Source organism: Taeniopygia guttata, chromosome 29 (assembly GCF_048771995.1).
Source record: "Taeniopygia guttata chromosome 29, bTaeGut7.mat, whole genome shotgun sequence".
NCBI lineage: Eukaryota > Metazoa > Chordata > Aves > Passeriformes > Estrildidae > Taeniopygia > Taeniopygia guttata.
The window spans coordinates 3610620-3631744 of record NC_133054.1 but is presented as its reverse complement, the minus strand read 5'-3'; the positions used below and the strand labels follow the sequence as shown (position 1 = coordinate 3631744).

General features: G+C 67.4%; 2 protein-coding genes and 1 long non-coding RNA gene across 3 annotated transcripts; 1 reads left to right on the top strand and 2 right to left on the bottom strand.

Moving 5' to 3' along the window:
* Window positions 1-137: 137 nt before the first annotated feature.
* On the bottom strand, window positions 138-7086 carry CACNB3 (calcium voltage-gated channel auxiliary subunit beta 3). Its single transcript, XM_030259419.4, is given in 16 exon segments — window positions 138-1236; window positions 1555-1704; window positions 1786-1881; window positions 1957-2108; window positions 2196-2305; window positions 2390-2448; window positions 2607-2687; window positions 2913-2932; window positions 3024-3088; window positions 3154-3269; window positions 3346-3468; window positions 3550-3672; window positions 6385-6477; window positions 6637-6749; window positions 6752-6808; window positions 6811-7086. Coding segments are annotated over 16 exon segments (1848 nt in total). The 5' UTR covers window positions 7016-7086; the 3' UTR covers window positions 138-951.
* Window positions 7087-8588: 1502 nt separating this feature from the next.
* ADCY6 (adenylate cyclase 6) lies at window positions 8589-21062 on the top strand. The gene is made up of 22 exons (XM_030259303.4): window positions 8589-8772; window positions 9689-10523; window positions 11975-12124; window positions 12212-12333; window positions 12442-12553; window positions 12620-12747; window positions 13315-13473; window positions 13561-13702; window positions 13783-13911; window positions 14375-14400; window positions 14497-14644; window positions 15264-15361; window positions 15435-15522; window positions 15596-15712; window positions 15792-15950; window positions 17137-17312; window positions 17395-17424; window positions 17968-18097; window positions 18282-18545; window positions 19297-19501; window positions 20035-20159; window positions 20242-21062. The coding sequence occupies exons 2-22, from the start codon at window positions 9690-9692 to the stop codon at window positions 20368-20370; spliced, it is 3471 nt and encodes a 1156-aa protein (XP_030115163.4). The 5' UTR covers window positions 8589-8772; window position 9689; the 3' UTR covers window positions 20371-21062.
* LOC140680872 (uncharacterized) lies at window positions 12283-15556 on the bottom strand. Its single transcript, XR_012052253.1, has 2 exons — window positions 15418-15556; window positions 12283-13776 (listed from the first exon to the last, which is right to left on the bottom strand). It is a non-coding gene; the product is annotated as an uncharacterized lncRNA (long non-coding RNA).
* Window positions 21063-21125: the final 63 nt, after the last annotated feature.

Below are 21125 nucleotides of genomic sequence, written 5' to 3'. Positions count from 1 at the left end.
CCACCTCCCATGGAGACAGAAGCCAGCAGTGCCCAAAAGTTGCACTTTGAGGTGCTCAGCACCCACCAGCACTGTCCCTTCCCCCTCCCCTGACCAGGTTCCCCCATGTCCCCTCCACAGACACGGACACCAGCACCTCTGAGCACTCGTGTGTTTCTGAAACCAATTACAGGGAAATCAGTGCTTTCTACAAAAGAAATTATAACAAATCTGTGGCCCCCACCCCATTCCCCCCCACTCCCCACCAGTAATGGCCGCGGGGGGGCTCAGCCCACGCCAGGACCCCCAGTCGAGGGCAGTGGGCGCCGTATTTACAGGACTGTGGTGACGTGCGGTGACAGCGTGGCCGGGGGACGTCGGGGACGGGGCGGTGGGTGCAAGCGTGGAGCAGCCCCCAGACCCCGTGCAGCCGGGGGCAGGGGCGGGGAGGGGGACGTGGGGGGGAATCGGTGCAGAGCGAAGCGAGTGGTGTGACCCACTCCTCCCGGGGGTCCCATGCAGGGGTGGGGAGGGGGCAGGCCAGGTCCCGGGGGTGAGCAGGCACCTTCCCTTTCTTCCTCGGCTCTGTGTGGGCTGGGGGATGCTGCTACCACTGCCCCCCCGCTCCTTTCCTCCCCTTTTTTGGGGAGGGGGCACCCGCTGTCCGTGGCAGCTGCTGTGTGGAGAATGAGCCAACCTGTGATGGGGAGGGACACCGAGGCAGGGCCAAGGCGTGTGTCTGTCCCCAGGCTCCCCAAAACTTCGGCGGGGGAGTCCCAGGGCCTCCTGGCCGCCGGGCCCCCCCCTCGCTGTGCTTATGGCTGAAGTGGTGCCCGGGGGGGGCCGGGCGAGAGGAAGCTGCCGCTGCGGAGTTCGATTGTCTGAGCACCCCCAGCGCGGGGCTGGGGCGAGGCGGGGAGCGCCCGGGGTTTGGGGGGGCCGGTTCCCAGCCGTGCCCCCCCCCTCCCACCCCTAATAGCTGTCCTTGGCCCAGGGCCGGCTGCGCTGCCAGTTCCTGTCGTGGTTGCGCTCGCTCGGGCGCTCCGGCGTGCCGGGGCCGCTGCCGTGGTGCCGGTGGGGCTGGTACAGGTCGGGGTAGGGGTCCCCGTACTCCTCTTCCTCCTCCAGGTGCCGCGAGCTGCGCCGGGATGTGGCCCCCCAAGGCTGGGGCGAGGTGTCCCCCGCCTCGTCCGATGGCATCAGGCTGTCGTGCTCCAGCGGCGAGTGCTCGCCCCGCTCCCCCAGCAGCTGCTGGCTCTGCGGGCAGGGGGCGGCGCGGTGGGGGCTGCGTGTGCCCCCCTCCCCTGGCCCTGGCACCCTCCCACCCGTGGGAGGCAGGGAGGGGGCTGGGGAGCTGCGTGTCCCCCCCAGCCTGGGCGCCCCTGTGCCGGATCCCCGTAAGGAGCACGGGGCTGTGTGGCCCCACTTGTGACCTGCGCATCCCCACCCTGTTCCGTGGACCCCTGCCCCAGCTGCCCCTGGGCGGGAGGGAGGGGGCTGTGGGGACAGTGTGGGGGGCTGTGTGTGCCCCCCACGCCCTCCCAGTGGGGAGCAGGGAGGGGGCCATGGGGTTACCTGCAGGCCTGGCAGGCCGGTGGGCGAGGGGACGGCGTGGGGGGCGTGTGGCGGGTGGTGCGTGGCGCGCCAGTAAACCTCCAGGTACTCGGCCAGGTGCTCACAGGCGTCCTCCAGCTGGTTCTCATCCAGGATCACATCAAAGAGCTCCTGGGGGGCAGGTTAGAGGGGTCAGGGAGGGCTCTGGGGTCCCCCCAGGCATCCCCAGGGCGGGGGGACGGGCTGGCTCACCGGGGGACACTGCACCAGCTTGTCAGCTGCCATCATCTGCACATTGAGGTGCTTCACCTGCGACTTGCCCCTGGACTTGATGAGCCGCTGCAGGACCTGGGGAGGGGACAGGGGAGTGACAGCGCTGTGGGGGGCAGCCAGGACCCCCCCAGCGCCGTGGTGACCCCTCACCTTGGGGGAGGACACCTTGACGTAGACGATGATGGGGGCCAGGGAGGTCTTGGCCAGCTGGGCCGGGTGGTTGATGGTGTCAGCGTCCAGCACCACCAGCTGCAGGGACTTGGCCAGCTCGAAGATGCGTTCGATCTCACTCTGCACCTCGGCTGGGGGGACATGGGGGGGGCTGTGTCAGGCTGGGCTGGCCCTGGGAGGGGTCCCTGCAGCCCCGGGGGGGGAGCCCAGCCCCTCACCAATGCTGGAGCGGGTGGTGGAGCGCTCCAGGATCGCCTGCTTGCCCAGGTTGTTGAGGATGGAGCGCTTGGCCAGGGACAGGTCGGCTGTGATGTGGGTGATGGAGATCCTGGGGAGCACAGGGACGCCATGGGCACCTGGGGACCCGCAGGCCGTGGAAGGAGGGGGGTTCTGGGCGGGGTGATGGTCTCACCTGCCATCGAATCTGTGCTTGAGGAAGTCGAAGAGGGCTTTCTGCATCATGTCGGTGACCTGCCGTGGGGCCGCCAGCCCGGTGAGCCGCGGCAGATGGCAGCGGCAGGGAGGTGGCAGCCGCTCAGCACCCTGCCAGCTGCCCTCGGCCCCGCCATCTGCCCAGGGAAGGGACAAGGGGCACAGGCCACCACCCTGAGGGCACAACTCCCCCGTACCTCGTATCCTTTCAGCGAGGGCCCCACCAGCACCACGGGCCGCATGGAGGGGACCACGTCGTAGGGTGGGATGTGCTGCGTCTGCAGGGGCACACGGGGGTGGGTCAGTGCCCTGTGCTCCCACCCCCAGCCCAGGAGGTGTCAATGAGCCTATTCCAGAGATTCACAGCATCCCGGAGCCCTCCCAGCCCCATAATCACGGAAAAGGGGGAGGGGGGTGTCTCTGCTCCCAGCCCACCCCAGAAACGGCCACTACTGGCCCTGCCTGCAGCCCCCTCCCCACCGCCCCCTGTGCCTGGGACTCACCTGCTTCTGCTTCTGCTTGGCTTGGGGAGAGAAGAGACAGAGGTTGGTGATAGTAAAGTGGGGACCCCCTCAGGACAGCCACGATTCCCCTGGGCCAAGCGCTGCCCTTACCTAAGGAGGGGGGAGGCGATCGCCGGCTCCCGCTGTCGCCGAGGCCCGAGGCATTGCCAGCTCTCCTGGGGAAGAAGGGGGTGAGCGAGTGTCAGGGCTCTTGGAGCGGGGCCCGGGGTCCCATCCCTACCTGGCTTTCTGCTCCTGCTTGAGCCTCATGGCTTCCAGGCGCTGGGGGCTGGGGATGAAGGCGATGTCCCCCCCCTCCTTCACTAGGCGCCCGATCCACCAGTCATTGCTGTATTTCTGGGTGAGGACAGGGCAGAGGTGAGAGCAGGGCAGGTCCCTGGCCCTGAACAGACCCCCCGGCACCCCGGCTGACCTCCTTGATGTGCAGGAAATCTTTGGCTTCGAAGTTGATGGCGGCTCCCTGCACCGGGCACTCCTCATCCAGCGCCCCGCAGTAGCTGACATTGGTGCGCACGGCGAAGGCGACCGGCTTGTGCTGGGGGTTTTGGGGGGGATCAGCACCCCCGGGCCCTGGCAGCAAGCCCGGGCCGTGCCCTGGGGGTCTCCCCATCCATACCTTGGCCCTCTCGAGCTGCTGCTGAGCCTGGCTCTCCACCTCGCGCCGGGCGCCCTCACGGTCCTCTTCCAGGGACACGTCGGAGTCCAGGGACGGGCGGCTGGTGTAGGAGTCCGCCGAGCCCTGGGGCAACGGGGCTGAGTGCCGGGGGGCTGCGAGGGGAACCCCCACAAAGAGGGACCTCGTGCCGAGGCGGTGCCACCCTCGGGAGGGGACCCTACTGACCCCCTCCAGCTCTCGGGTGACATCAAGGTGGGTGTGTCAGGTGGCATCACCCAGCGCAGCTGCCCTGGGGTGCAACCCCCATGTGCTGGGGGGGTCACGGGGGAGACCCCCGCAGGCCCAGGGATGGGGAGATGACCCCTGGCACGCTGGGATGTAGACCTTGCTCCTGCCGCCCTCCACCCCGGGGTGCTCAGCCCAGCACCCCCGGCTCCCCCTCCCCGCCGCGCCGGTACATACCCACCGCCCGCTGCGCCTGGAACAGGCGCAGAAGCTGCGGTGAAATATTTATAGGTCCCTGAATGTGGCTGAGCCCCCCCCGAGGTCCCCCGGGCCCTGCCGGGCTGAGCTCAGCGCCGCCCCCCCGCTAACCCGCACATCCCGCCCCGCTCCCACCGGGGGGAGCCTGGGCACCCCCTCCAGCCCCCCCCGGGCAATATGGACTCCCAGCACAGCCCCCCCCAACATGGCCTCCCCAGCACGGCCCCCCCAGCATCGTCACCGCGCCCCGAGCATCCCCCACCCCGCAGCATCCCCGGGATGGCTCCGCAGCGTTCCGGTGCGACCCCCGGTACAACACCCCCATCATCCCCAGTGAGCCCCCCAGTGCAGCATCTACAGACCCCCCCTCATGCACGACCCCCCATGCAGCCCCCCCGGCCTGGAGCATCGACCCCCGGCCGGGGGGACCGGGATTCTCTTCCCGCCTGGTCCCGGTCCCGGCGGTACCTGCCGCGGGGGGGGGCAGGGACGAGAGCGGCGGCGGCGGCGAGGAACAAAGAGCCGGGGGGCAGCAGAGCACCCCCCGCACCGGGCAGGAGCCCCGCACCGGGCACGGTGCCCCCCCGAGGCACAACCCCCTGGTGCGCCATCACCAACCCGGGGGGCGCAGCCCCCCCCCAAAACCGCCGGCGGCCCCCCGCGCACGGTCCCCCCGATCGCGCGGCCGGTACCGGAGCCGGTACCGGAGCCGGTACCTCGTTGAGCAGGAAGGTAGCGCTGGAGTCAGAAAACGACATAGACGGGGCGAGCCGAGCCGAACCGCCCGCGCCCCCCCCCCCGCCCCGCTCCACCGGCACCGGCTCCGGTTCCGGCTGCGGCTCGGGCTCCGGCTGGCCCTGCCCGCTCCGCCGCCGCCGCCCCTCCCCGCCCCTCCCCGCCCCCGCCTCCCACCGCCCCCCCGGGGCGCACGGAGCCGCCCCCGCCGCTCAGCCCGGCGGGGGGAGTGGGTGTGTGTGTGTTGGGGGTCGCCGTTCCCCCTTCCCGGTGCTGGCGGGGGGTTCCGGCCCCTCTCCGGTGGGGACCGCTGTTGGGGGGGCTGCGCTGGCAGCCGGGGGAGACCAGAGCGGTCCCGGTGAGCTGCACCCGGACGGGTCACCGGTGCAGCTCCCGGTGGCCCGGGGGAGGGGGGAGAGTTTGCTAAGAGAGCTCTGGGTGAGAGGGGAGCCCCGGGGCAGCGGCGGCGGGGCTGTGCAGCCTCCCGCAGCGCACCGCTCGGGGTTCCGGGGCGGCGGCGGGGGGGTGCCGGTGGGTACCTCCATGCTCCGGTGCAGCGGCTCCGGTCCTGCCCCGAGCCGGCAGCAGCCCCGTCTGCAGGGCGAACCCTGCGGCGGGGCCGGAGCCGCTCCCGCCCCCCCGCCCCCCCCCCCCCCGCCCCCGAGGAGGGGGGCAGCGACGGGCCCCGGGGGACCGGGCCGGCCCGCCCCGTTACCGCGCAGCGGGACGGGCCCGGGACAGCTCACGGCCGGCCCCGGAACAACGGGGCAGCGCTGGGTGGGGGCTTCGGACAGCGGCGGGACCGGCGGCGGACACCTGCACCGGGCACCAGGCACGGAGAACGGGCCCCGGTACCGGGCACATGGCGGGGCCCAGCCGGGCCCTCTCCGAGGTGCTGAAGGGGCCGCGCCGGGTGCTGGGCAGGGCCGCGGGGTCCCCGGGGCTACCGGGGAGTACCGGAACAGCAGGTGCTACCCCACGGTGGGAACGGGATGCTCCGGCCGCTCTGCGCCTCCTGGGGCCGCCCCGACAGGACCCCCCCGCTCTCCCGGAGCCTCCCCGGTAACCGCTCACCCGCCGGCGGCCGGGGATGGGGCGCAGCTCGGGGCCGGAGGAAACCGAAGCACCGGCTGGGGGGCGGCGGGGAGGTTCGTGTCTCTCCCCGGCAGCGCGAGGAGGCGGCCCAGTGCCGGTGGAGGGAACGGGAGGGGAGCCCCGCGGCCCCTTCTACAGCCCCGCCTGGCCCGTTCCCCTTCCGCTGCCTCAGTTTCCCGGGGCCGCCCCCCGCGCCGCAGTGCCGGTGCCCGCCGCCGGCCCGGCCCTGACGCAGCACTCGCTATTTTTAGCCGCGGGGAGCGGCTGTTGCGATGCTACCGGAGCCCGGTGCCGGCGCCCAGCCCCGGTCCCGGGGGAGCGGCGGGGCGGAGGCGGCGCCCGAGCTCCCTCCAGTGCGGAGGTTGGGGTGGGCGACGCTCGGCCGCTCCCCGCTCCCCACCCCGGGTCCGTGCTTTAATGCGGAGCCGCAGCAGCGGCGGACCCGGGGCTGGCGGAGCTGCCCCGCCCCGGTGCCGGTGCTGGTCTCGGTGCCGGTGTAGGTGCCGGTGCCGACCCGCTCACCTGCCTGCGGAGGATGCTGGAGGTGGTGTCGGACGAGGTGCTGCCGTCCGAGCGCTTGAAGCGGCTCTTGCGCTTCGGGAGCCTCCGGGGACTCTGCGGCGAGAGCAGGCGGTGAGCACCGGGCAGCACCGGGCAGCACCGGGCAGCCCCGGGCGGCTCGGCCCCGCCGCGGAGCTGCCACCGGCTCTGCGGACAGAACCGAACCGGGCCGCACGGGGCCCGCGACAGCCGGGAGGGCTCCGGTCTGCTCACCTGGAAGGAGCCGGAAGCATCAGGCTGCGCCGGGGCGGACATCCCCGGCGGCACCCACCGGAGCCCCGGGGATCCCGGCGGGGCAGCCCCACACCGGACCGCGGCGCTCCGCGGGGAAGGGCCGCGCCGCCGCCGCCACTGCCGTGCTCCGCATCACACGGGGCCGCCGGGGCGTCCCGGCCGTCCCCGCCCCCGCCTGCCCGCCCCCGCGCCCATCCCCGCGGCGGCCGGTCCGCGCCCCCGCAGCTGGGCAGCCACCGGCAGCCACCGGGAACGGACCCTGCCCACAACCCGCAGCGCTGCGGCGGCCGGCCGCGCGGTACCGGGGAACAGGAGCCCCCCGGGGCCGCCGCAGCCCTGCCCACGCGTGTGCGGGCATGCGGGAGCCAGAGCCCCTCCGCCCGCATCCCACCGGGACGGCTCCCGCAGTCGCCGTGCCCCTTCCACAGCTTTTTTTGCCAACCCCACGCCAGGGCATCACCCCCCCACCTTCCCCCCGCGGGGTTACGCCTCCAAAGTCTCCCGCGTGGGGCAGGCGGGGCCGTGGGGGGGACGCAGCCCACCCACCCCACGCCCCGTGTCCCCGCCATGCCCACGGTATCGGCCGGTTCCGGTGCTCCAATATCGCCGGACCCGAAGGGCAGAAGGGGACAACGGGCCGGGGATGGAGCCGGAGCCCCACGGAGCCCCAGCGTGGGCCCCCCCATCCCCCGCGCGGCGAGACTTCCGCGTGGGGCCGCAGGGACACGGCCCCGCCGGCGGCTCCTAATTAATGATTAATCAGCGCTCCCCCGGGCCCGGCGCCGGGGCGGGGGGGGTGCGCGGCCCGGCGCCGCCGCTGCGGGGGAGGGAAGGGGGACACGGGGAGGTTCTGCCACGGGGGGACGGCGGGGCCGGTGCCACGCTAACTCGTGGGGGTCCGGGGGGCGGGGAGCGGAGTGAGGGGGTGCCCTGGGCCGAGCTGGGCACGAGGGCACGTGGAAATGTGGGGGCATCCGCAATGGGGGTGTGCGTGTGTGCAAACAAGGGGGGTGTGAGTGTGTAAGGGGGGCTGTGAGCGTGTAAGGGGTGTATAACAAGGGGTGTGCAAGGACTGTGTGTATGAAGGTGGGATTGGTGTGTGTAAGGGCTGTGTATGTGTAAAGGTGAGCGTGCAAGCGGTGAGTGTAGGTGTGCGTGCAAGGCAGTGTGTATGGAGTGTGTGGAGTGTGGGCAATGGGGGTGCGTGCCCCTGTGAACGTCTGTGTGTGTGCAAGGGCTGTGTGTGCAAGCTGCATGTGTGCACCCGCACCTGTGTGCACGTCTGCTGTACCTAAGGCGTGCACAGGTGTGTGAACACGGCGATTCGTGTGTTTGCACACAGAGGGGTTTATGTGTCAGTGTATAACGGGTCTGCCTGAGTGTGCAAGGGTGTGTGTGTGCAAGGGCGAGCAAATCTGCGAGGTGCGTGTGTATGTGCAATATCTACGTGTGTGCGAGGGTTTGGGTGTGCGTGTGCAAGGGGATGTGTGAGCATGCAGGCGTGTGTGCAAGGTGGTGGGTGCACGCCACGGGCGTGCAGGGGGCTTCGTGTGCGTGTGAACACACACGTGCGGGTGCACCACGCGTGTACCAGGGTGTGCAGTGTGTGCGTGTGCAAAGGGGGTACCGGGATGTGCGTGGGGCGGGTGTGCAAAGGGAAGGTACTGGGGGCACTGGGGTGCGTGTGCAAGTGACACACTCGGGGGGGTTGTGCGGACACGGGGCGGGGGGGCCCGCCGCGCGTGTCCCCGCTGTCCCCGCCATGTCGGTGCGTGTGTCCGTGCGCGTGTGCGCAGCCCCCGGGGTGCGAGTCCGCCCCCGCCGCTCCGGGCCGTACCGGGCCGTTCCCGCCGCCGCCGCTGCGCCTTTAAGGCCGCCGGCCGGGAGCGCCCGGGAGCGGATCCGGGCGGGGGGGGGGAGGGGGGGCGGGCACCGGCCGGGGCGGGCCGGGGCTGCGCGGCCGCGACCGGGACCGGGGCCGCCACCGCCACCGGGGGCCCGGCCTGGGCGCGAGATGGGGCGGCGGGAACGCGGCGCGGCCGCCGTGTAGGAGCGGGCGGCGGCGGGGCCGTGGCGGGGCGCGGGGCCCCGCGGCCGGCAGCGCCGGAGGCGGAGGTGAGCGGGGCCGCCCGGGCGAACCGGGAGCGGCGGGAGGTGGGGGGGCGTAGATCGGGGCGGCGGCGGCATCGGGGTCGGGGATCGGGACCGGGACCGGGACCGCGATCGGGACTGGGACTGGAGCTGGGATCAAGGCGGTGGGGCGACACCGGGCTGGGCCCCCGGGCGGCGGGAGCGGCGCGGCCCCGGGGGGCTGCGCGGTGCTCGGGGGGGTCCGGTGCGGCGGGAGCTGCCGGTGCGTCGGCCGGAGGGAGCTGCCGGTGCTCGGGGGGGTCCGGTGCGGCGGCCGGATGGCGCTGGTGGGTCCCGGTGTACGGGCCGTGCTCGGCGGGGCTCCCGTGCCCGGAGCGGGGAGGGAGGTGGCCGCCGCCACCGGGGCCGGCCCTTCCCGGTGGCCGTTCTCCACCGCCGCTCGCCCGGAGGAGGGACCGGCTGCCACGTCCCGGCTCGTTCCCGGTGCCCCGGGGCGGCCGTGCCCGGTAAAACCCGTTGGCCGCTGTTCAAGACAAACAGGGCCGGGACGCCCGGGTCGGTCCCAGCTTTGTCGCAGGTCGCTGCACCGGGAAGGGCGGGCTCGGGGCGGCCTCGGCAGGGCCAGGTACCGGGCACCGGGACAACGGGAACCCGACAACGGGAACCCGACACTGGGAACCCAGCGCTGTGCACCAGGATTCTGGCACCGGGCACCCAGCACCGGGACACTGGGGCACCGGGAACCCGGCACTGGCCAATCCCACAGCCGCCATGGGGGCAGCGGGAGAGCTGGGACTTGGGCTCTGCATCCCCCGGGGTACTGGTGGGGACATCAGGACCCTCCAATCTTTGCACGGCCTTGCACCCCCGTGGCCACCGGGGCTCCCGTTGGGGTGTCAGGATGGGGGACCGAGCGCTGACTCCTCCTCGGTGCCCGCAGCATGTCGTGGTTCAGCGGCATCCTGGTGCCCAAGGTGGACGAGCGGAAGACGGCATGGGGGGAGCGCAACGGCAAGAAGGGCCCGCGGCCCCGAGCCGGCCTCTGTGGGCCCCGCTACATGAGCTGCCTGCAGGACCCTGAGATGGAGCGGGGCGCGGGACCCCCCCGGGGGCTGCGCTGCACTTGGCAGGAGGATCACTACGGCAAGAAGGGGCCCGCGGGCGACCTGGGACTCAAATCGGTGGATACGGGCTTGGAAGACGGCGAAACCAAGGGGCCGAAGGGAGCCGGGGGACATGGGGGGCGGCCATCGGCCGGCGAGTGCTGGCGGCGGCTGCTCCAGGTTTTCCGCTCCAAACGCTTCCAGTCGGCCAAACTGGAGCGGCTTTACCAGCGCTACTTCTTCCAGATGAACCAGAGCAGCCTGACGGTGCTGATGGGAGTGCTGGTGCTGGTTTGTGGGGTGATGCTGCTCTTCCTCTGCCTGCCCGGTGCCCCCCACGTGCCGGCGGCCGCCGCGCTGGCCGGTGCCACGGCCCTGTTCCTGCTCCTCATGGTGCTGTGCAGTCGCAGCGCTTTCCCCCAGGACTATATGTGGGTGGTGAGCTACGTGGTGCTGGGGCTGCTGGCCGGGGTGCAGGCGCTGGGGACGGTGGCCGTGGCGCCCCGAAGCGCGGCCGAGGGCGTTTGGTGGAGCGTTTTTTTCATCTACATCACCTACACGCTGCTGCCCGTGCGGATGCGGGCGGCCGTGCTGGCCGGGGTCCTGCTCTCCGCCCTGCACCTCGCCATCGCCTGGCACCGCAACGCTGCCGACCCCTTCCTCTGGAAGCAGGTAGGGACACACCTGGGAGGGTCCCACCACCCACCTCTAGGTGGGACCTCCCGTCCCTGAATCCCGCTCTGCAAATTTGGGGTTTTTTTTGTACTTGATGTTTCTGCTGGTGGAAAGTTCTAGATGCAGGAGGGGCCCCTTGGCTACCCAGGGATAGGGGGCCCCGGGGGAGGTCCCATGCTGGGGTCCCGTGGTGGGACGGGGTGGGCCCCTCATGCCGGCACAGACCCACCATTGTGGGCTGCACCGGGAGGAAGGGGCACCCACAAAGCCCCCGTTGTAGGGCTGGCGGAAACCCCCGAGGAGGGAAGCAAGTCCAGGGCAGCAGGGCAGGGGAGTGGCCGTCACCCAGGGGGGCTGGGACACTGCCAGTGTCCCCTGTCCTGCCCCTCTGAGGTGGTGGGTGCTTCCAGCGGGGTGCTGCTTGCACAGGGGGTGCAGAGGGGTCCCCTATCCCTAGGGCCGCATGTTCCCAGCCCCAGCAGCTCCCCCTCCTTGGGCGAGCAGAGCCACTCTCAGCCTTCACCCTCGCCCTGCCTGGCCAGGGCCAGGGCCACGTGCAGTCCCCGCGGGGCACAGGGCGAGGAACACAATGACATCGGAGGCCAGCAGGGTCGCGGGAAGGGCCGCTCCCCTGGGGAGGCTTCACCCCTTCAGAGCAGGAGCGATGGGGCTCCGGGGGGATGCGGTGGGGCCAGGGAGGGGATGGGAGGCCTCTGCTCCCAGTGTCCCAGTGTGCTGGAGCGCTATAAATAGCCCTGGCCCCGGTCCCGGGGCATGGGGATGGGGGAAACCGCAGCTCCCTCCGCAGTCCTCTCCGCTTTCTGACTTCCTCTGCTTCCCGAGGGCGTCCCCATGACCCCCGTGCTCCAGGACCCCTCGTACCCCTGGCTCCTGTGTCCTCAGATCCCCCCTGCTCTGGTTTTCTACATCCCACATCCCTACGTTCCCCCTGCCCTGGGTCTCCAGGTCCTCCACATTCACCCTATGCATGTCCCCTGTGTCCCCAAGTGCCCTCTGCCACCCTACCCTTTGTCCCCAAGCCCCTGTGAGCCCCCTACCCTGTGTCCCCTTTGTCCCCCCACCTCTGTCCCCATGTCCCCTTTGCCCCCCATTCTGTGTCCCCAGGTCCCTGGATCCCCTATTCCCTGGTTTTTCACAGCCCCAAGTCCCCCATGTCCTTGCAGCCCCCTTGCCCTGTTTTACCATGTCTTTGGTGCCCCACATCTCCCTGACCCTGTCTCCTGCACCCTCCTTGCCCAGTGTCCCAGAACCCCCATGTCCCCCTGCCTTGAGCCCCCATGTTCCCATACCCACACCCCTCTTTTGCAGCCCCCTCCTCCCCTTAGCAGCCCCCACCATACCAAAGCCAAGGTTCTGTGCTGCAGAGGAGGGTGGCAGAGCTGGCTGGGAGTCCCCGGGTGGTCACACTGAGCCCACCTCCCCCCCAGCTCAGCGCCAATGCCCTGATCTTCCTCTGCACCAACGTGGTGGGGGTCTGCACCCACTACCCGGCCGAGGTGTCGCAGCGCCAGGCCTTCCAGGAGACCCGCGGCTACATCCAGGCGCGCCTGCACCTCCAGCGGGAGAACCGCCAGCAGGTGGGACGGGGGAGCCCGGGGGTCCCCGTGCTGAGCTGGGGGTCCAGCAGCACCCTGGCCCTGCTGATGGGACTGCTCTGGCTGCAGGAGCGGCTGCTGCTGTCAGTGCTGCCACAGCACGTGGCCATGGAAATGAAGGAGGACATCAACACCAAGAAGGAGGACATGATGTTCCACAAGATCTACATCCAGAAGCATGACAACGTCAGGTATTGTGGGGACAGGGGTGCGGGTGAGCTTTGGGGGAGGCGTCACCAGGGGAGGGTGTCTGGGGCAGTGTGTGGGCCATCCCCAGCCCGTGCTCTTCCTCCTGGCAGCATCCTCTTCGCGGACATTGAGGGCTTCACCAGCCTGGCCTCGCAGTGCACGGCCCAGGAGCTGGTGATGACACTCAATGAGCTCTTCGCCCGCTTTGACAAGCTGGCTGCGGTGAGTGGAGGGGCTGGGGGACTTTGGGGGGTCCTGGAGCCCTCCTAATCTGCTCGTGCCCCCCAGGAGAACCACTGCCTGCGCATCAAGATCCTGGGGGACTGCTACTACTGCGTGTCGGGGCTGCCGGAGGCGCGCGGGGACCACGCTCACTGCTGCGTGGAGATGGGCGTGGACATGATCGAGGCCATCTCGTGAGTGGGGCAGAGCTGGGGGCTGTGCCCGTCCCCAGTGCCACCACAGTTTGGGGGGCTGCATCCAACCCTGGTGCTGGTGTGTCCCCAATGTCATCATAATGTGGAGGGCCGTACCCATCTCCTGGGCTGGCACGTCCCAGGTGTTAACCACAACCCTGAGGAGCTGTGTCAGCTACTGCTGTGTCCCTGGTGCCACTGCAACCTGGGGGGCTTGCAGTTTTGGCAAGTCCCAGGTGCCACCACAGCTTGGGGGACAGGTCCCGTTCCTGGTGCTGAGAAATTCCAGTACTCACCAGTCTGGGTCACAGTGCCTAGGGGGGGCATCAGGTGCTTGGGGGGTGACATGGTGCCTCAGAGTGTCATGGGGTGCTTGAGGATGCCATAGAGTGCTTGGGGGTGCCATGGGGTGCCTGGGTGTGCTGTGCCTGTGAGTCCAGTGGTGCTTTGGGTTGCTGTGGGGTGGTGTGGAATCCTGAAAAGCCAGGGGCTGCTTGGGGATGCCTCAAGGCACCTGGGGGGGCCACGGAGTGCCCGAGGGTGACACGGCGCCGGTCCCATCCACAGGCTGGTGCGTGAGGTGACGGGGGTGAACGTGAACATGCGTGTGGGCATCCACAGCGGGCGGGTTCACTGCGGTGTCCTGGGGCTGCGCAAGTGGCAGTTCGATGTCTGGTCCAACGATGTCACCCTGGCCAACCACATGGAAGCGGGCGGCAAAGCCGGGTGAGCCAGGACGGGGGGGCTGGGCTGGGGTCTGGGGTGGGGGTGCTGGGCAGGGAGGGCTCAGCACCTTCATCCCCCCATCGCCAGGCGCATCCACATCACCTGGGCAACGCTGCAGTACCTGAACGGGGATTATGAGGTGGAGCCGGGCCACGGGGGCGAGCGCAATGCCTACCTCAAGGAGCACAACATCGAGACCTTCCTCATCGTCGGCTGCAGCCAGAAGCGCGTGAGTTGCGGGGTCGTCTGAGGGGCAGCAGGGGTGTGGGAAAGCTGGGGTCACCCCCTCATGGCCGTGTCACCCTGCAGAAGGAGGAGAAAGCCATCCTGGCCAAGCTGCAGCGCACTCGCGCCAACTCCACCGAGGGGCTGGTGCCACGCTGGGTGCCCGAGCGCTCCTTCTCCCGCACCAAGGACTCCAAGGCCTTCCGGCAGATGGTCAGCAGCCCTGAGGAGGGAATCGGGCACAGGGGACCCTCACCACAGTGCTATCAGCCACTCGCTGCCCTTCCGTGGCTGTCACTAGCTTCCCCAGCCCTGCCCACAGCCCTCGTGGCTTCCTCTGCTGCCTGCAGGCCCCAGGGAGTTCCTGGGTGGCCCCTGGTGCTCAGCAGACCCTGGAGATCCTCCTTGTTCTCACCAGTCCTGGGCACCCTCAGGGGTCTCCTGTCCTCACTGGTGTTAGACATTCCCCCTAGACCCCTCTCTCCTCCCTTTGCAGACCCCTGGGACCCTCTTGTCCCTGCCAAAAACCCTTGGGGACCCCTCCTGCCCTATTTACCCCTGGAACTCTGTCCCCCATCCTGGGTGACCCAGGGGGGTGTCCCATGTCCTTGTCACTCACGAGGGTTGCCCCCATCTATGTCAGTGTCTCTGACACCTCTCCATTTGTGTCTCCCAGGGCATCGATGACTCCAGCAAGGACAAGTAAGTGTTCCCATGCTGGGCTGCTGGGGGGTCGTGACCAGCCTCTCCCTGGGGCAGAGCTGGGAACTGGGAGGGTCCTGACCCCCCATTCCCCAGCCGTGGTGCCCAGGAGGCCCTCAACCCTGAGGACGAGGTGGATGAGTTCCTGAGCCGGGCCATTGACGCCCGCAGCATCGACCAGCTCCGCAAGGACCACGTCAAGAAGTTCCTGCTCACCTTCCAGACCCCTGAGCTGGAGAAGAAGGTTGGGGGGCCCTCTGCTCCCTTTGTTCTGGACCCATCGTTCTGTCTGTCTCTTGAAGTCCCCTCTGCCCTGGCCCCATCAACATCTTTGTCCTCCCATCTCTCCTCCATCCCTTGGGGTCTTCTCTGTGCTGGTTTCATGGTCCCTCCACCTTCTCAACCTCAGCCCCTCCATTCCATCTTCTGGGGTCCCCCCTGTCCCCTCCTATCCCCTGGGATCCCCTCCCTACATCCTATTCCCTGCATCCCTGGAGTCCCTCCCATCCCATACCCCAGGATGTTCCTGTCCCCCTTTTCCGCACCCTCTGGGGTCCCCTCCTTTCCCTCCATCCCATTTCTTGCATCCCCTGGGGTTCCCTGTTCCCCTCTATTCCACCCTTTGGGGTTGCTCCTGTGCCCTGCATCCCATCCTCTGGGATGTCCCCAGTGCCCCTTCATCTGCATCCCTTTGGGTCCTCCCATTTCCCTCCCTCCTGTCCCCCAGGTTCTCCCTGTTTGCCTCCACCCCATTCACTGGTGTCCCCTCAGTCCTGCCTCCATTCTTCCTTTCGGATCCCCCTGAGGCTTCTGGGGTCCCCCCTCTATCCATCCAACCATCCCACCTCCCCCTGTCTCCTCAGTACTCCAAGAAGGTCGATGACCGTTTTGGTGGCTACGTGGCCTGTACCCTCCTCGTCTTCTGCTTTATCTGCTGCCTCCAGATCCTGGTGTTCCCCCAGTAAGTGATGCAGTCCTCCCAAATACCAGCTCTGATCCCCCAACCCCATCACTCACCTCCCACCTCTCCTCAGCTCCTCACTGATGCTCGGGGTCTACGTCAGCATCTTCATCCTCCTTGCTGCCATCCTCTTCATCTGTGCCATCTACTCCTGCGTCACTGTGAGTACCTGAGGGCTGGGAGGGTTTTTGGGGGGCTCAGCCATGCCTGACAAGCTCCTTGGTGCCCCCCCAGCTCTTCCCCGCCGCCCTGCAGCAGCTCTCCCGCGGCATCGTCCAGTCCCGTGCCCGCAGCACCGGCATCGCCGTCTTCACCATCCTCCTCGTCTTCATCGCTGCCTTCGTCAACATGGTAGGGTCATGGGGGCTTGGGGGGTTTTGGGGGGCTGCGGGGAGCTGCAGGGCACCGGCTCACCCCTCTGGCCCCCCAGTTCTCCTGCAGCCGCGTGGCCTTGAGGGACTGCGCCGCCCGCGAGCTCAACGTCACCCCCGGGTCCGTGGGGCCCTGCCAGCTCCGTGCCCTCAACTTCTCCCTGGGCACCCCTGCGGGCTCCTGCCGTGGTGAGGGGCTGGCCTGTGACTTCCCCGAGGTGAGCGGCTGCGGGCACCGCACGGCATCGGGCTCCCACAGGGGTCCCTGCTGGTGCCAGGTCCTCCCGGGTGCTGGCAGAGGGTCCCCATGGCTGTAGTGTCCCTGGGAATGCTGGCACTAATCTCTGTAGGCATTGTGTCCCCAAGGGTGCTGGCAGAGGGTCCCCATGGCTGTAGTGTCCCTGGGAATGCTGGCACTAATCTCTGTAGGCATTGTGTCCCCAAGGGTGCTGGCACGGGGTCCCCGTGGGTGCAGTGTCCCTAAACACGCTGGCACAGGGTCCCCGAGGACGCAGGGTGCTGGAATGGGGTCCCTGCAGGTGCTGTGTCCCTGAGGATGCTGGCACAGGGTCCCAGAGGGTCCAGTGTCCCCCAGAGTGCTGGCACTGAGTCTCCATGGGTGCAGGGTGACAGCACAGGGTCCCCACACACACGGGGTGCTGGAACAGGTCGCTCGGGTCCAAGGTCCTCAGTGGGTGCTGGCACTGAGCCCTTGAGGTTGCTGGGTGCTGGCACAGTGTCCCCAGGGGTGCAAGGTCCCTGTGGGCGTGGGGTGCTGCAGGAGTTCCAGGGGTGCTGCAGGGTTCCCAAGGGTGCCATCCAGTCTTCCCAAGGTGCTGCAGGGGTTCCTGGAATGCTTTCTGGGGTCTCTGAGGTGTTGCAGGAGTTCCTGGGCCCCAGCTGCTGTTCCCAAGGTGCCATTCAGGGTTCCTGGGGTGCCATCTGGGGTTCTTGGGGTGCTTCAGGAGTCCTGTGGTGCCAGCTGTAGTTCCCGGGATTCCCAGGGGTGCCCACATGGGGTTCCCAGTCTGCTGCAGTTCCCATGGGTGCTGTCCGGGATTGCCCAGGAGTTCCATCCTGGGGTGAGGGCTGGGGTTCCTGGGGTGCCATCTGGGGCTCCCAGGGTGCTGCAGAGGTTACTGGGGTGCCACCAGGCATTTCCAGGAGTGCCTGCCAGTGTTCTCAGTGCTGTCTGCCAGTATTACCAGGGTACCACAGGAGTTCCCAGAGTGCCATCCAGGGTTCCCAGGGTGCTACAGGGGTTCCTGGAATGCCAGTCCTGGTTCCTGGGGTGCCATCTGGGGTTCCCAGGGTGCTGCAAAGATCCCAGGGGTGCCATTTGGTGTTCCTGGGTACCATCTGGTGTTCCTGGGGTGCCGCTGCACCCCACCGTGTGCCCCCCAGTACTTCAGCTACAGCGTGGTGCTGAGCCTGCTCGCCTGCTCCGTCTTCCTGCACATCAGTAGCATCGGGAAGCTGCTGCTCATGGTGGGCATCGAGGCCACGTTCCTGCTGCTGGTGGAGGGGCCTCACGCAGCCCTCTTTGACAATGCTGACCTGCTGGTCCTGGCCAATGCCCTGTGAGTGCCCCCGGTCCCCCCAGGGATCCCCACCTCGGGGCCGTGTCCCCACCCCACTGACCCCTGGCTCCTGTCCCCACAGGCCCCCCTTCAACATCACCCATGGAGAGTGGTGAGTGGGAAACTGGAGCCAGTGGGGACCTGGGTGTGGGGTGGGCAGAGGCAGGAGGGTCCCTTGGGGGTCTGTGCTGCAGCACTGGGGGGTGGGTACAGCCTCAGGGTCTCTGATGTGAGTCAAGCTTTGGGAGCTGGGTGCAAATTTAGGGCTCCTTTGGGTGGGTGAATGGATCTTTAGGGTCTGCCATGTAGATTTAAAGTCCCTGGGATGAGAAGATGAATGTTTGGGGTCTGGATGCAGGTTTGGGGTCCCTGAAGGGGGTGAGTGCATCTTGGGGTCTGGGTGGATCTTTGGGGTCTGCGTGCAGGTTTTGGGTCTCTTGGATGAGTGGGTGAATCTTTGGGGTTGGGTGCATGTTTGGGATTCCCCTGGGTGGGTGAATGGGAATTTTGGGGTCTGAGTGCAGATTTGGTGTCCATGGAGTGGGTGGATCTTTGGGGTCTGGGGACATGTTTGGGGTCTGGGTGCTGTTTGGGATCTCTGGGTGGGCAGGGACGGGTCCTTCAGCCCACCTCAGGGGTCCCGGGGGTCCTGCAGCCCAGCAGAGGGGAAGGTGGCCCTGCGCTACGTGACCCCCGTGGTCCTGGCCGTGTTTGCGCTCGCCCTGTACCTGCATGCGCAGCAGGTCGAGTCCACCGCACGCCTCGACTTCCTCTGGAAGCTCCAGGTATGACCAGGGTGTGGGGGGCTGGGAACGACCCTCTTCCTCCATCCTGAGACTGGGACCGACCCCCTCCCTGCACCCCAGGACGGGGGTGACCATGGGGCTGGGACCAACCCCCACCCCACACCCTGCTGCTGGGGCAGCCGTGGGGTCCTGTGGCAACTCCCAGCTGGGTCTGTGCCCACAGGCAACGGGCGAGAAAGAGGAGATGGAGGAGCTCCAGGCCTACAACCGGCGGCTGCTGCACAACATCCTGCCCAAGGACGTGGCCGCGCACTTTCTGGCACGGGAGCGGCGCAACGACGAGCTCTACTACCAGTCCTGCGAGTGCGTGGCCGTCATGTTCGCCTCCATCAGCAACTTCTCCGAGTTCTACGTGGAGCTGGAAGCCAACAACGAGGGTGTGGAGTGTCTGCGGCTGCTCAACGAGATCATCGCCGACTTCGATGAGGTGCTGGGGCAGAGAAGGGGCAAGGGGGTGCATAGGGGTGAAGTGCACAGGGATGGGGTGCAGTGGGTGGGGTTCATGGGGTGCTGGAGAGGCTGTGGAGCAGCAGGGATGAGGCTGTGGTCTAGGGAATGTGTTCACGGGGTGCTGGAAAGGCAGTGGAGCAGTGGGGATGAGGTACAGGATGTACTTCATGCTTGGAGAAGGCATGGAACAGTTTTCATGGAGCCACAGGAATGGATGCAGGTCATGCTGGAGAGGCTGTAGAGCACTGTGGATGAAGTGCAGGAAGATGGGGTGCTGGAGAGGCTGTGCAACAGCAGGTTTGGGGACAGGGTGCAGGAGATGGAGTGCATGGGGTGCTGGAGAAGCTGTGGAGCACCATGGATGAGGATGGGATGCAGGGAACACAGCCATGGGTTGCAGGAGAGGCTGTGGAGCACCATGAATGAGGTGCAAGATGGAATGCACAAGGTATAGAGAGCCTGCAGAGCACCATATTTGGGACAGGGTGCAGGAGATGGTGTGCAGGGGTTGTTGGAGGGGTTGTGGAACGCCATGGAGGAGGCAGGGCATGTGGTAATGGGGTGCTAAAGAGGCTGTGGAGCAGCATTTGTGGAGCCACAGTGCAGGGTGCAGGAGGTGCTGGAAAAGCCATGAAGAGCATTCATTGAGCCACAGGACAGGGTGCAGGATTGGGGTACCCAGGGCCCTGTCGAGGTGCTGCAGGGGTGACCCCAGCCTGCCCTCCCAGATCATCAGCGAGCAGAAGTACCGGCAGCTGGAGAAGATCAAGACCATTGGCAGCACCTACATGGCGGCATCGGGGCTCAACGCGGCCACCTACGACCGCGAGGGCCGGAGCCACATCGCGGCGCTGGCCGACTACGCCATGCACCTCATGGAGCAGATGAAGTACATCAATGAGCACTCCTTCAACAACTTCCAGATGAAGATCGGTGAGCCCTTGCACGCCCCTCTGCACCTTCAGCCATCCCACGCTGTTGTTCATGGCTTTGTGCTGGTGGCTCTTGCACCCCTTTTTCCTCTCTCCCCCCACTTTCCCAATCACCTCTTCTTTTTCCCTTTCATACCCCATTTTCCTCTCTCACACCCCTTTTCCTTTTACACCCCCTTTTCTCCCCTCCTGTCCTTTTTCTCCTTTTGTACCCCCTGTTCCCGCCCTCACCCCATCTTTCCCTCTCACCTGCCCTTTCCCGTCACCCCTCCTTTTCCAATCTCTCCCTCCTTTTCCAATCTCTCCCTCCTTTTCCAATCTCATCCACCACCCCTTCTTTTCCCCCCCTCACCTCTCTTTCACCCTTTTCCCCTCTCACTTCCCCTTTCCCCATCACCTCCCCTTTTCCCCCTCCACATTCCTCTTTTCCCTGTCACTCTCTCCTTTTCCAATCTCACCCCCTCACTCCTCTTTTCCCCTTCCCTCTTCCCCAAGTGTGGGGGTCATCCCTGACTCTCAACCATGTCCCCCCAGGCCTGAACATGGGCCCAGTGGTCGCAGGGGTCATTGGGGCTCGCAAGCCCCAGTATGACATTTGGGGCAACACCGTCAACGTCTCGAGCCGCATGGACAGCACTGGGGTCCCCGACCGCATCCAGGTCAGTCAGGGGTGGGAGGAACACAGGACACCTGCCCAGAGACCCCCCAGGTCCCCTCCTTACCCCTGTGTCCCCCCTCCAGGTGACAACAGACTTGTACCAGGTGCTGGCTGCCAAGGGCTACGTGTTGGAGTGCCGGGGGCTGGTCAAGGTCAAGGGCAAAGGGGAGATGACCACCTACTTCCTCAATGCGGGCCCTGGGGGCAGTTAGGGGGGTCCCCATGGTGTCCCCCCCACGCCGGGGACACCCTCAGCCTGTGCCGAGCTCAGGCAAAAAAAAAAAAGGAAAAATCCCCAAATACACGTATTTAAAAAAAAAAAAGGGAGAAATGGACACAAGGAGGTGGTTGGGGGGTGTGGGGAAGTAACCCTGTGCCCCCTTCCGCGGGTGTTTTAGGGGGTGTTTCCCAGCCCTGCACCGGGGTGTTTTTTGTGGGTGGGGGTCACAGTAACCCCCATCCCTTTGCAGAAACCCCCCATGTGCCAAAGAGGGGAGATGGGCCCCCCCAGAAAAGGGACTGCAGGGGGTTTTGGGGGCGGGGGGATCCCCAGCCCCCTCCATGTGCCAAATTGAAGTGCCGCCTGCAGGAGTGGGGAGGCGCAGGCCCAGCATCTCCGCAGCCCCCTCACCCCCCGGGGGTCCCAGCTCCCTCCGGGGGGACTGTGGCGGGGAGGGGGGGGGGGTGGAAGACCCTCCCCCTTTTAAATGCAAAAAAACCTAATGAAGTGACTTTTTTTCTTTTTTTCTTTTTTTTTTTTTTTTTGAAGCAGTTTTGGGGTGGGGGGGGGCTCAGCCCGGGGGGAGTGTGGGGGGGGCACTGGCCCCCTCATCCCAGCGCAGACCTGAGGTACTTTGTCCTTCGTGTGTACAGATAAATTATATATAAAACACTTTGGATACGAGCTGTAGCCTGGTCTGTGGGGCAGAGAGGCACACGGGGCTGCCGGTTGGGAATGGGCCCGGGA

What these genes read in the sequence shown, in the direction of transcription:
- ADCY6 (XM_030259303.4), top strand. Translation starts at nt 9,690, where the DNA reads ATGTCGTGGTTCAGCGGCATCCTGGTGCCCAAGGTGGACGAGCGGAAG. An exon ending in ACCCCTTCCTCTGGAAGCAG is followed by an intron (nt 10,524 to 11,974) that starts GTAGGGACACAC and finishes CCTCCCCCCCAG; the next exon opens with CTCAGCGCCAATGCCCTGAT. An exon ending in GAAGCGGGCGGCAAAGCCGG is followed by an intron (nt 13,474 to 13,560) that starts GTGAGCCAGGAC and finishes CCCCATCGCCAG; the next exon opens with GCGCATCCACATCACCTGGG.